Source organism: Anomaloglossus baeobatrachus, chromosome 11 (genome assembly GCF_048569485.1).
Source record: "Anomaloglossus baeobatrachus isolate aAnoBae1 chromosome 11, aAnoBae1.hap1, whole genome shotgun sequence".
Lineage (NCBI taxonomy): Eukaryota > Metazoa > Chordata > Amphibia > Anura > Aromobatidae > Anomaloglossus > Anomaloglossus baeobatrachus.
In genome coordinates, this window is record NC_134363.1 from 147,579,512 (window position 1) to 147,593,542 (window position 14,031).

At 48.1% G+C, this 14,031-nt stretch overlaps 1 protein-coding gene across 1 annotated transcript in view; it reads right to left on the bottom strand.

Moving 5' to 3' along the window:
• Positions 1–5,154, bottom strand: part of LOC142256087 (uncharacterized) — a 68,543-nt gene extending 63,389 nt beyond the window's left edge. Inside the window, exons 1-6 of the mRNA XM_075327604.1 lie at positions 5,067–5,154; positions 3,513–3,636; positions 2,404–2,530; positions 1,830–1,934; positions 655–738; positions 482–553 (exon numbers count right to left, since the gene is read on the bottom strand). Of these exons, the coding sequence (XP_075183719.1) occupies positions 482–553; positions 655–738; positions 1,830–1,934; positions 2,404–2,530; positions 3,513–3,524 (400 nt within the window). The 5' untranslated portion in view covers positions 3,525–3,636; positions 5,067–5,154. The remainder of the gene's footprint in view (positions 1–481; positions 554–654; positions 739–1,829; positions 1,935–2,403; positions 2,531–3,512; positions 3,637–5,066) is intronic.
• Between the last annotated feature and the right edge of the window lie 8,877 nt (positions 5,155–14,031).

The window sequence follows — 14,031 nt, forward strand, 5'->3', positions numbered from 1 at the left end:
AAACCGGACGGGTCGCATGTAAAAACTTATGCAAAGGATGCGGGTTTTTTCGCCACATCCATTGCATAGGTTTTAGAGCCGGATTTAGCCGCACTGCAAAAACCGGATGTGTGAAAGCAGCCTAAGGACGGTGTCACACTTGCGAGTGACTCATGCGAGAATTGAGTCACATCACCCAGCATGGACCGCGGCATTTGAGGCAAGCAGTACCTAGCACTCAACATACTCTGTGATTGCTTTGATTTGCAGAACTAAGCTACATTTTCTGACTATGGCAAAAAAACAAAAAAATTCACCAAAGTTATACAGAGGCACGCAGACTCATTAGTCCCCCCCCCCCCAAAAAAAAAAAAAAAATATTTAGTAGTTCACTAAAGAAACTTTTCATGTATTAAGTTTTGTTTTTCGCTACATAAAACCAGATGTTGCTTGTGGCCCCGGCCATGAGGTCAGGGCACGTGCCAAAGGTCCGAACACTTACTGGTGAGCGTCTGGCCAAGCACAGCGTCCACCTCTATTATGTGTATTGAAGACGCCGAAGACTCATCAGGACCTGTAGGAACAGGAAAAAATCACGTGAATTAAACTATTCCGAAAAGTGAGAAGCAATGCATGGGTATAGTGTGTAGCAGTAATAGTATCAGTAATACTCACTAGGTGAAGTAGTGATCTGCTCTTTCTCTGGAGCAACTTCTATGGGAGCTGCAGCCTTTACCTTCAGGAACAGATCAGGGAGGACTGAAAAAGAAAGAAAGACAAAAAGAAAGAGGCAAACAAAGAGCGCGCGCGAGAGGGAAACAAAGAGCGCGCGCGAGAGGGAGGGAAAGAGCGCGCGCGAGAGGGAGGGAAAGAGCGCGCGCGAGAGGGAGGGAAAGAGCGCGCGCGAGAGGGAGGGAAAGAGCGCGCGCGAGAGGGAGGGAAAGAGCGCGCGCGAGAGGGAGGGAAAGAGCGCGCGCGAGAGGGAGGGAAAGAGCGCGCGCGAGAGGGAGGGAAAGAGCGCGCGCGAGAGGGAGGGAAAGAGCGCGCGCGAGAGGGAGGGAAAGAGCGCGCGCGAGAGGGAGGGAAAGAGCGCGCGCGAGAGGGAGGGGAAAGAGCGCGCGCGAGAGGGAGGGGAAAGAGCGCGCGCGAGAGGGAGGGGAAAGAGCGCGCGCGAGAGGGAGGGGAAAGAGCGCGCGCGAGAGGGAGGGGAAAGAGCGCGCGCGAGAGGGAGGGGAAAGAGCGCGCGCGAGAGGGAGGGGAAAGAGCGCGCGCGAGAGGGAGGGGAAAGAGCGCGCGCGAGAGGGAGGGGAAAGAGCGCGCGCGAGAGGGAGGGGAAAGAGCGCGCGCGAGAGGGAGGGGAAAGAGCGCGCGCGAGAGGGAGGGGAAAGAGCGCGCGCGAGAGGGAGGGGAAAGAGCGCGCGCGAGAGGGAGGGGAAAGAGCGCGCGCGAGAGGGAGGGAAAGAGCGCGCGCGAGAGGGAGGGAAAGAGCGCGCGCGAGAGGGAGGGAAAGAGCGCGCGCGAGAGGGAGGGAAAGAGCGCGCGCGAGAGGGAGGGAAAGAGCGCGCGCGAGAGGGAAAGAGCGCGCGCGAGAGGGAAAGAGCGCGCGCGAGAGGGAAAGAGCGCGCGCGAGAGGGAAAGAGCGCGCGCGAGAGGGAAAGAGCGCGCGCGAGAGGGAAAGAGCGCGCGCGAGAGGGAAAGAGCGCGCGCGAGAGGGAAAGAGCGCGCGCGAGAGGGACAGAGCGAAAGAGAGAGGGAAAGAGCGAAAGAGAGAGAAAGAAAATTAAAATACAGCCCCCATGGTTTTATAACAAGAGTCCTTTGCCCACCAGAGCCCCCCAGTGCCCTCTCACCTCCATTGCCTGCATTTTTTTCTACCGACTGGTCGTCCACTCGGACACAAGAGTCATCCTGTTTCCTAACGCTGAACACAACGTCCGGATCAATGATGGTGTAACCTGCAACAACAACTATATTACCTCCTTTCCGCCACTGGACATAATGGGATGTCCAAATGTTGGCTGCCTTCATAAGGAGCAGGCTCAGGAGCTGAGCCCGCACTATAACTGGCAGATGTCGGCTGTGTTATACATTCGACATCTGCCTGTAACTTCAGAGATCGGAGTGGAGTCCCGATAGCTGCTGTTAACTCCTTTAAAGTATCAGTGAATCTCTGACAGCACCAATTAAACAGAGCAGTCCAGGGGGGCTTCCTGATCCCTGCTGAGCCCATTGTCCTCCCAGGTCAAGATTGTGGGGTAACGATGGAGTGTCATGGACCTTGTGCCTGCTGACTCGCTTATCCTGCTTATTATCACTAGTTCACTGGACCATGTGCTTCTTTTCTTGTGCAAAATACAAGATCCCACAACCTAAATGGAGAATACAGAGGGTCTCCAGCTGCAGGAGCGCCCCCTGCAGACTCACCGAGAGAGATGATGGCTTCATGGATCTCTTTGATAACGGTCTTGTAAATCTCTTTCTGCCAGTCCTCCAGCAGCGCCCACTGCTCTTCTGTAAAGGAAGCCGCAACGTCTTGGAAAGTAATCGGACCCTATATAAAAGGCATATAAAAAGGAATATCAGTTATCGAAGGCCCCAGTGATAACAGTTTCAAGGGGTTGTCCACTATTAGGATATTGTTGACCCATCCGTAAAAGGAAGCCGTAACTAGGTGTTTCTAATATAAACTAAAGCCACTACCTATAGCTGGTCTATTACCGCAGTGCATCAGCCCCACCTCCCATTGCATATGCCAAAAAAGAAGATTTTGGGTACTCACCGTAAAATCTCTTTCTCAGAGCCTTTAATGGGGGACACAAGAGACCCCTTGGTCTACTGTGTCCCCCAATGAAGCGATAGAGAAAATACATTTTATCAGTGTCCGCGCCATATGTTCATCAGTATGGTCCAGGTAAAGGAGCATCAATGGTCTGCGTCTCCTCTATGAGCGTAGAATCACCCTCCTTTTGCCTTGACTGTTGTGGATGACGCGTCCTACATCATCCATTGATCCCTCCGAATCTTGTGTCTTCAAGGCTGAGGCACCGGCGCACTATACCCTGCCCTACTAATGTACGTGTCAACTTCATGTCCAGTTAATAGGCGCTGGCACATTTAGGATGCAGGGGTCACTTTTTACTGAGTTAAAAGAATATGGATATTGTGATGCAATAAGTGACTCCACATCAGGACGTATATGTACGTCCATCAGCAGGAAGGGGGTTAAACAACCCAAAACTAATCTAAAAGTTGATGTTGTGCCTAATAATGGCATGAAGACACAGAGCAGCATGCTGACAGGGTCAACTGCAGAGGTAACCAATCCATTTCTATAAAGTTTCATGCACAGATCCTATTAATCAGCAAAGGACCAGTATTGTGAGGCATCGCTAGTGACCGGCAGTTGCCTCACTAGTGTGCAGGTTTTTTCTCTCTAATGTCAGAGGACCCCTTTATTCTGATGCACATGAGCTATGTAAGCTATGTCCAGTAAGCGGAGCACTGCCTTATAAAAACAACTAGTAATTTCTCACCTGAACAGTCATTTTGTAAGCGACAACTATAAATCCTCATTCAAAACAAATTTGGACCTCTGGTTAATCTGTAATCCGTTAATTAGTAATCCGAGATTTCAGAGAAGACGCGAGACCCCAACACCTGAAATATAAAGAACCAAAATTAATGAAATCCCTTGTGCATACCTAGAGGGCTCTACCGGAAACAAAAAGCCCTTGCTATAGGAGGATACACCATCACTTCCCAATTACCAGGACCCTCTCCCACCCCCAAGGCTGAAGGTGTCACATTGCTAGTAATGGTCTGCGGTTTCACACTGGCGCAGTAATGCCGCCATCCACCTGCTGGGCAGGAGACTGTGACATAACCCTATCTACAGTATAATAATGCCATCCACTTGGTGGGCCGAAAACAGTGGCATAACCCTGTCTATAATGCTGCTATACACCCACTGGGCAGGAGACTGTGACATCACCCTATCTACAATATAATAATGCCATCCACGTGGTGGGCAGAAAACAGTGGCATAACCCTGTCTATAATGCTGCTATACACCCACTGGGCAGGAGACTGTGACATCATCCTATTTATAATGCCGCCATCCACCCGCTGGGCAGGAGACTGTGACATAACCCTATCTACAATATAATAATGCCATCCACGTGGTGGGCAGAAAACAGTGGCATAACCCTGTCTATAATGCTGCTATACACCCACTGGGCAGGAGACTGTGACATCACCCTATCTATAATGCCGCCATGCACCTGCTGAGCAGAAGAGCATGACATAACCCTATCAATAATGCCACCGTCCACCTGCTGAGCAGAAGAGCATGACATAACCCTATCAATAATGCCACCGTCCACCCACTGGGCAGAAGACCATGATATAAGGAGTTGTCTGCTGCTTAGATAATGATGAGCAGTCCCTAGGACAGGTTCATCAGCGTCCGATCGTTCAGGATCGCACATTCGGGACCTTTACGGTGAGCCGTCTGCAGTCTCAGAGGCGGCCGCAGGTAAACAATGCACTTGCCTGGGGTGGCACAGCGCCGCACACTGAGTAGTGGTCATTCTCCAGTACTGCAGCTCCATTCTCATTCACTTCAATGGGAGCTGATTTGCAGTACCAGGAGTGGCCACTATATGGCGATGTGATGTCCAGCTCTATATGTGACAGCCATGGACCGGCGATCAGCCCACCAATGAGAGTGCCAGACCCCAATAGTCTGATATTGGAGAAGCCATTCATAGCTAAGTAGTGGACAATCCCTTTAAGGGCTCCTAAAATGCTGTGTGCTGGATTGTACAAAGCTTGTAGAGGAAGAATGTGAACTGAAGATTTAAGAGGGGCTGTCCATTTGTGTTAACCTGCACCCCCTAACCCTCCTGTACCAGGGAAAGAAAGCGTCAATAGTGACTAATTAACATATTTAAAGGGGTACACCCATCACAAACATCCTTCACAACTGCTATGAAAATCACAATCTCTGCAGCCTAAATCACATGCAATCACGTGGATCTGGGCGCAGCCACCCTCCCTCTGCACCCGGACCCGTCACTGACACTGACCCGCATTGTGGATTTGTGCCGCCTGGATACAAATACATTCAACTTCCTCTACACGTGAGTCAGTCGACGGAGGAGAGCGCGCATGCGCGATAATGCAGCGAGGCTAGCTTCGCGCCTGCGCACTGAACAGCAGTTTACGGCGGCCTGATCTAATCGTGCGCATGCGCAATGTGTTCTGTGACGCTAGCTGTGCATCATCTATTTCTCGTTATTGTTGATGCTATAAGATGGTGCGCGCATTTATATATACACAGCCTACAGTGATACAGGGAGGAGTATACAGTAATTACTGCCATACACCAAGCACTCCTGAGCACAGTGGTACTTTACAAATAAAATCAGCAGCCATTGACGTGGTGCACAGCCCAGTTCTGGTCATTTTGGCCGTAGGCTGCTTTCACACCTCCGGTTTTTCCTGTGCGGCACAATCCGCCACTTTGCAGGAAAAACGCAACCGGTTTTTTTTGCTGCCGGTTGTGTTTTTCCTGCATAGACTTTAATTAGTGCCGCATTGTGCCGCATGGGCTTGCGTTCCGTCCGTATTTTACCGCATGCGGCAGATTTAGCCGATGCAGCGGCCGGATGGAACGTTGCATGGCACTTTTTTTGTGCGGCAAAAAAAAACCGCATCGCGCCACATCCAGCCGATGCGGCACACTCTTCAATGCATGCCTATGGACGCCGGATGCGGCGCGATGCGGTTTTTGCCACTGCGCATGCTCAGTAGCATGCCACAAGCGGCAAAAACTGGACGGGCCGCATTTAAAAAACTTATGCAAAGGATGCGGCTTTTTCGCCGCATCCGTTGCATAGGTTTTAGGACCGTTTCACACGTGTTTTTCACTGACGTTTTTCACTGTCGTGTAAAACATGCACATGTCCCTACGTGTGCCGTGAATCATGGCACACGTGGGTTGTCTAAGTGCAATTCGGGCTCCGTTTTCCGTGGCCCGTGATTGCACTTAGAGATTAACTCACCTGCGCCCGCTCCCGCTCTCCATGGTGCTGATCGCTCCCGCGGTGCAGCATCCGGCCGGTGCTGACCTCCGCAGCAGCTGCTTCCGGGTCGGCTGTGTCGTGCATCATGACTATGCGCGACAATAATGAGCCGGCTCAGAAGCAGCAGGCTGCACGGGCTGCAGAGGACATCGCTGGAGCCGGGTGAGTAAAAATGATTTTTATTTTAAAAGCACGTTTTTTTCTGGCACGTGGCTCACGGACCACACCACTGCGTGGTCCGAGGGACATCAGTGATGCCAGAAAAAAATGGACATGTCTCCGTGCGGCAATCACGGACACGCGTGAACGCTGCATGGAGACACATGCAGTGAAAAATCACTGACGTGTGAGCAGACCCATTCATTATAATGTGTCTGCGTATGTCAGTGATTCTGGTACGTTTAAAAAAAAGCACAAACGTACCAGAATCACTGACGTGTGACACGGGCCTTAGAGCCGGACTGGCCGGCTCTGCACCTACCGGATGTGTGAAAGCAGCCTAACACCACACCACCACATTTGCTCATTATTTTTCCCCCTTGCTTTTGATCAGTTGGCTCATTAAAAAGATCCATAGGTGACAGTCACTGCTACTACATACAGCCCTGGATTTAAATCAGGTTGCCATGTTACAAAATGGCTGCCTATGATGGCCGGTGGCCACCTAATTTTAGGGGTAACCTGAGGTATTATCCATGTGCACATGTTGAATATTTGGTGCGTTTTTTACCTCAGAATTTGTAACCAAAGAGGAAAAATATAATAGAAATATGGGCACCACTTCTGCATTTATTACCTCCCCCGTTTTTGACTTAGGCCCGTTTCACACGTCAGTGAAAAACAGTGACGTTTTTCTCTGGCGTGTAAAACACGCACATGTCCCTGCGTGTGCCGTGATTCACGGCACACGTGGGTTGTCTAAGTGCAATCTGGGTTCCGTTCTCCGTGGCCCGTGATTGCACTTAGAAAACAACTCACCTGTGCGCGCTCCCGCTGTCCATGGTGCTGATCGCTCCCGCGGTGCAGCATCCGGCCGGCGGTGACCCCCGCAGCAGCTGCTTCCGGGTCGGCTGTGTCGTGCATAATGAATATGCGCAACAATAATGAGCCGGCTCAGAAGCAGCAGGGAGAACGGGCTGCAGAGGACATCGCTGGACGCCGGGTGAGTTAAAATGTTTTTTATTTTAAAAGCACGTTTTTTTCTGGCACGTGTTTCACGGACCACACCACTGCGTGGTCCGTGGAACATCGGTGATGCCAGAAAAAAATGGACATGTCTCCGTGCGGCAATCACGCACACGCGGGTACGCCGCACGGAGACACGTGCAGTGAAAAATCACTGACGTGAGAGCAGACCCATTCATTATAATGGGTCTGCATATGTCAGTGATTCTGGTACGTTTTAGGCTACATGCGCACGCTGCTTTTTTTCCTGCTTTTTTGCTGCTTTTTTGGCTGCAGTTTTGTCAGCAGAACTTTCTGACATCTGACTTCCCAGCAAAGTCTATGAGAAGTCAGATTTGTCATGCGCACACTGCAGTTTATTTGTCAGCGTTTTTTTTGTCAAAAGTTTGTGACAAAAAAAATGCAGCATGTTCATTCTTCCTGCGTTTTTGTCAACATTTGTCACCCATTGAAATCAATGAAGGCATCAAAAACGCAGGAAAAATGCATGCTAATCAAAAGTGGTGCATTTTACCTGCCTTTTACCTGCGTTTTTGCTAGCAAAAACGCAGGTGATTTGTCAGGAAGTGAGGTCAGGCAAGTGGTCCCTCCCGTCCTCCACGTGTTCCCCGAAGTACCGCTGTCCCCAGGGGAGATGATGTGGAGGACGGGGATTATCAGCAGCGGCGGCAGCGAGAGGGGGATGGACATTGGCAGCTGAAAACATTGATTTTTCCCTCTTGCTGCTGCCGCTGCCGCCGCCGCTGGTGGTCCCGTCCTCCACGTGTTCCCCGAAGTACCACTGTCCCCAGCATGCACGCACAGGGGAGATGATGTGGAGGACGGGACTATCAGCAGCGGTGGCAGCGAGAGGGAAAAATCAATGTTTTCAGCTGCCAACGTCCATCCCCCTCTCGCTGCCGCCGCCGCTGATAGTCCCGTCCTCCCCGTGTTCCCCGAAGTACCGCGGTCCCCGCACAGGGGAGATGATGGACCCCTCTCACCGCCACCGCCGCCGCTGAAAGTCCCGGGCTCCACGCTCCTGCCGCCGGCCGGCTCCACGCTCCTGCCGCCGGCCGGCTCCACGCTCCTGCCGCCGGCTCCACGCTGTAGCGCGATCAGCTGAGCTGTCAGAGGTTACTCGCGGCCACCGCTGGATTCGGCGGTGGCCGCGGGTAACCTCGGTGACAGCTCAGCTGATCGCGCGGCTGTCTTCATTAGCTGCATGGAGGTGACCGGAGCGGCGGTGTCTGCTGCTTCTCCGGTCACCTGCATGCAGCACTGCTGGAAGCGACGCTGGAGCATGCTGGATTACGCCGGACATGGAGGGTTTGTCGGGGTTAATAAATTGGTAATGAGGGAATGTGTTTGTGTTTTTTATTTCTAATAAAGGATTTTTCAGGTGTGTGTGTTTATTTACTGTAATTTACAGATTAATCATGGAGGGTGTCTCATAGACGCCTGACATGATTAATCTAGGACTTATTGGCAGCTATGGGCTGCCAATAACTCCTTATTACCCCGATTTGCCAACGCACCAGGGCAAATCGGGAAGAGCCGGGTACAGTCCCAGAACTGTCGCATATAATGTATGCGGCAATTCTGGGCGGCTGCTGACTGATATTGTTAGGCTGGGGGGCTCCCCATAACGTGGAGCTCCCCATCCTGAGAATACCAGCCTTCAGCCGTATGGCTTTATCTGGCTGGCATTAAAATTGGGGGGGACCGCACGCCGTTTTTTTTAATTATTTATTTATTTCTAATTTTTTTTTTCCAATTCAACAAGCTTTATGGGCTTGTTTGAACTGAAAAATACATGAAACAATTGTTGACAAAACTGCAGCCAAAAACGCACCAAAAAAGCAGCAAAAATGCACCAAAAAAGCACCTACATTTTTTGTGACATTTCCAGGCTCTCTCTGACAAGGTGCAGTTTTGGCTGCAGTTTTGGCTGCAGTTTGTGAACACGAAAAAGAAGCAGCGTGCGCATGTAGCCTTAGGCCCCTTTCACACGTCAGTGATTCTGGGACGTTTGTGCTTTTTTTTAAACGTACTAGAATCACTGACATACGCAGACCCATTATAATGAATGGGTCTGCTCACACGACAGTGATTTTTCACTGCACGTGTCTCCGTGCGGCGTACCCGCGTGTGCGTGATTGCCGCACGGAGACATGTCCATTTTTTTCTGGCATCACTGATGTTCCATGGACCACGCAGTGGTGTGGTCCGTGAAACACGTGCCAGAAAAAAACGTGCATTTAAAATAAAAAACATTTTTACTCACCCGGCTTCAGCCGCGCTCTCTGCAGCCCGTGCAGCCTGCTGCTTCTGAGCCGGCTGATTACTGTCGCGCATACTAATGATGCGCGACACAGCCGACCCGGAAGCAGCTGCTGCGGGGGTCAGCGCCGGCCAGATGCTGCATCGCGGGAGCGATCAGCACCATGGACAGCGGGAGCGGGCACAGGTGAGTTGATTTCTAAGTGCAATCACGGGCCACGGAGAACGGAGCCCGGATTGCACATGGACAACCCACGTGTGCCGTGATTCACGGTACACGCAGGGACATGTGCGTGTTTTACACGCCAGTGAAAAACGTCACTGTTTTTCACTGACGTGTGAAACGGGCCTTAAAAAAAAGCACAAACGTCCCAGAATCACTGACGTGTGAAAGGAGCCTTACAAATACTGAGGTAAAAAAACCTCACCAAATACTCACTGTGTGCACGGGGTCTAAATACTGAGGTAAAACAAATTACCAAATAATGTGTTCACGTAGCCTAAAATACTGAGGTAAAAAACTCACCAAATACTGAATTTGTGCACGCGGCCTTAATACTGAGGTAAAAAAAAAAAATCACCAAACACTCAATGTGTGCACGTAGCTTCAATACTGAGGTAAAAAACTCACCAAATACTCAATGTGTGTATGTAGCCTTAAGGCTGTGTGCGCACTTTGCGGTTTTTCATGCGTTTCCGCAGCATTTTGAACTGCAGCAATTAAAGGCCAAAATGCATGCGTTTTGATTTTCAAGCAAAGTCTATGGGAAATTGGGATTTCTTGTGCGCACTATGCTGTTAAAAACGCAGCGTTTCAGTTGCTGAAAATTTGGCAAAACCTCAGCGTTTAAAGAAGCAACATGTCAATTGTTTTTGCCATTTTGGCTGCGTTTTGCTAACATTAGAGTCAATGAGAACTTTCAAAACGCATTCTACATCAAAATTCTAGCGTTTAACATGCTTTTTTTATGCAGAAAACAAGCTTTTTTGACAAATTAAACGCATGCGTTTTTAACATTATATTAAGGGCATGATATGTCCCTTTACACACACACATATTTCGACAATTAAATTAATGAAAATCCATAATTTAACGTTATTTTATACATAAATGTTTGAAATCAGTTATCATTTTAATAAAATAATCTATTTTGTGTGTGATTTTAATCATGATATTGGTTATCATTTTTTTCTTTTTTTTCATAGTGTTTGAATGTTTAAACTTTATTTAGCATTGTATGTGTTGTCAAAACGCATCTGATTTTAAGCAATTAAAAGTAATGTAAATCGCGGTAAAAACGCGGCTAAAATGCAGTAAAAACACAAGTGTATTTATAGCGGTTTTTGCGGTCACAACCAAATGTGACAAAGACAATTTCTGCCAGAGGATGCGTTTAGAACTGCAAGTAACGCAACGTAAACTGCGCACATAGCCTAATACTGAGGTAAAAAACTCATCAAATACTCAACATGTGCACATGGCTTCAATACTGAGGTAAAAAAACCTCACAAAATACTCAATGTGTACACGTGGCCTTAATACCGAGGTAAAAAAACCCTCACCAAATACTCAACATGTGCACGTGGCCTAAATACTGAGGTTAAAAACTCATGAAATACTCAATGTGTGCATGTGGGTGGCCTCAATACTAAGGTAAAAAAAACCTCACCAAATACTCAATGTGTGCACGTGGCCTAAATACTGAGGTAAAAAAAAATAAATCACCAAATACTCAATGTGTGTACGTGCCCTAAATACTAAGATAAAACACTCACGAAATACTCAATGTGTGCACGTGGCCTAAATACTGAGGTCAAAAACTCACACAATACTCAACGTGTGTGTGCACGTGGCCTAATGTTTCAAAATTGTGTGGCCATGTAGGTGTGTTTCTGGCTGTATTGGATTGTCACTGTATGGCAGTTTGGCCTTATACCCCAGATTCTCCCCAGGAATATTTGAAAGGGATTGTCTATGTATACAATATTTAGCCCTAGGAAAGTTTATCCTCGTCTCACACACCCCCATACAAGTCTATGGGAGCATGTGAAACATCGCACTGCACTCGCATGTCATCCGACTGCAGTGTGATGTACGCAGAGACAGACAGTGGAGGAGATGGGGAGAAAGTGTTCCCTCCCTCTTCTAAGCAGCTGTGATCCGATCGCACGATCACATGACAGCCGCATGACCCTCGGCTGACGCTCACAGTAGAGGGTCATTAACATATTGCTTCTGATGCTCTCGCATCCAAAGCTATGTGCAAGTGGAACCGAACCCTAAACCTGGCAACTTTTTCTGGAGGAACACTCATCAGGACACGCCGGCATGTTCTGTGCAGAAGCGTCTTCTTTTTTGTTGTCTTTGCCTTCATTACCGTATATGAGATGTCTTTATCGGCAAGTTGGGGTTTTTTTGTATGTGTTTTGTTTTTAACTTGCATTGAAGAAAGCGTTTCGTCTGAAGTATATTCCGATCACTTCTTTTTACTGCTTGGCGTCTTTGGAAACGGTTAAAACACATTCAAAGGGCTGAACATATCACCATAGAATCTTTTTACATTGCAGCACTTATGTTAATTTTTTTTAACCTTTGTTTAGCACTTTTTCATTATAGAGCGGATCCGCCAGAAAAATACGCGTGCTGAAGATCCGTGTGAATGTATCAGTGGAAGATCAAGATCACTTATTAGCAGCTTTCTGTCAATATACAGTGTACACATAAAGCTATAAGAAAGGGGGAAAAAAAAGGGGAAAAAATCTCTCACCCAAGTAGTGAAAAATGCTTTATTGTGCTGACACACACAAAAAAAAACATAATGGAGGAAAAATACCCTCTCCGCAACGCCCAGGTGTTGCGGAGAGGGGATTTTTCCTCCATTATGGTTTTTTTTGTGTGTCAGCACAATAAAGCATTTTTCACTACTTGGGTGAGAGAATTTTTTCCCTTTCTTATTGCATACCGGTGGAGGTCAGTCACTGTATCTCTCCCCTCCTTTTTGGATCCTGAAGTTACATTAGAGATAAGGTATTGCTCTTTTTGTTTTTTTGTACACATAAAGCTGCCAATCAGTGATGTAGGCGGGGTTATACACAGCTAAGCATTCTGATCTCTGCAGCAGAGAAAACTGTGAATGAATCACAACTGCTGCACCCAGTAGGCTAAGTAATACATCGCTGGAATCAGGGTCTCTGCTCCTACACCATGCTGCTGTCAGATTACATAGCAAAAACCTGCTGACAGATTCCCTGTAACCGATACTCATTCAGTTTCCTGGACATGTATTCTGCTTAGCCTTTGGACTTGTCTGTCTGATACCTTTTTTTGTTCTAGTCCTGACTTTGCCCCTTGGCTCTGTTCCTGACTAAGCTCCGTTCTTGTCCTCAGCCTTACCGCCTTTCCTGGTCAAAATCCTTGGCGCCATGACTTGGTTCCTACTCCATCAGATGCCAATAACCAGTTTTACACAGTTTCCTACCCCAAAATGTTATGTACAGGTACAAATATACAGAGTTTGCCACATTTATCACACACAGTGCACATGATCATGGAATTGTAATAATAATTCAGTGTTTTAATAAATGTACATTACAATTTTAGTTTTCCTAATTTTTATATATTTGTAAAAATTCCGCATCACAGATAAGACTTTGCTGAAACTAAAAGTTCCAAAAGCAGCAGAAATATGCAAAAAGCTGTCAAATGTTTGTTCAGAAAAGTGGCATACAGTCTTGGATGAATTTCCCATATGGATTTAGGAAAAAACAAAGGTTCTAGGGGGGAAAAGACCCTATTTTCTGATTCTGGAAAATCTAAGGGTACATGCCCAAAATCAGGGTTTGTAGCATTTTGGACACTGTTTTTCCCAGTGTTCAAAACACTGTGTTGTACAGTATAAGCACATTAGATGAGATTTATAGAAATCCCCTTCCTTGTCGTGCGCTGTTCGGATCCGAACTCGTAGATTACGACAACGCCATTGGACCATGTTCAAATTGCAGAGACCAATAGGCAACCATGTTTCTCTTAGATACTCAACTCTGCTGGGCGTCGGCTGAGTTGTTTCCACTACTCCGAGCTGTCCAGGAGTTATCCTCTGTGGGAGCACTGTGCTGAGTCAGGTTGCTGATTACCATACACAGCTGGTCTCTCCCTAGTTAGGGCTGGGGAGTTTTTAAGGAGATTGCTGAAGATAGCTTCTGATAATGCCAAAATCTGGGGTCCTTAACGATCTTCTTTTTGGTGACCTGCGATCAGTTGCTTGTGTGGTGTGGAAGTGTCCCTTGGTGTGCCTTACTTCCTGCCTTATATTTTATTTCCTCCTGGGCCTTTATTGTCTTCCTTTTATGGTTGTTTTCAGAGTGAGAGAGTTTCATTTTTTATCCCCTGTCCGTGTCTTTTGGGAGGGGGTTATTACGGTGTGTCCTGCCAACCTGGGGTGAATGGGTGCGGGGGAGAGTTAGGTCAGGGCCTCAATAGGAGATAGGGACACGCTGGGGGCCCAAACCTCACTACCCT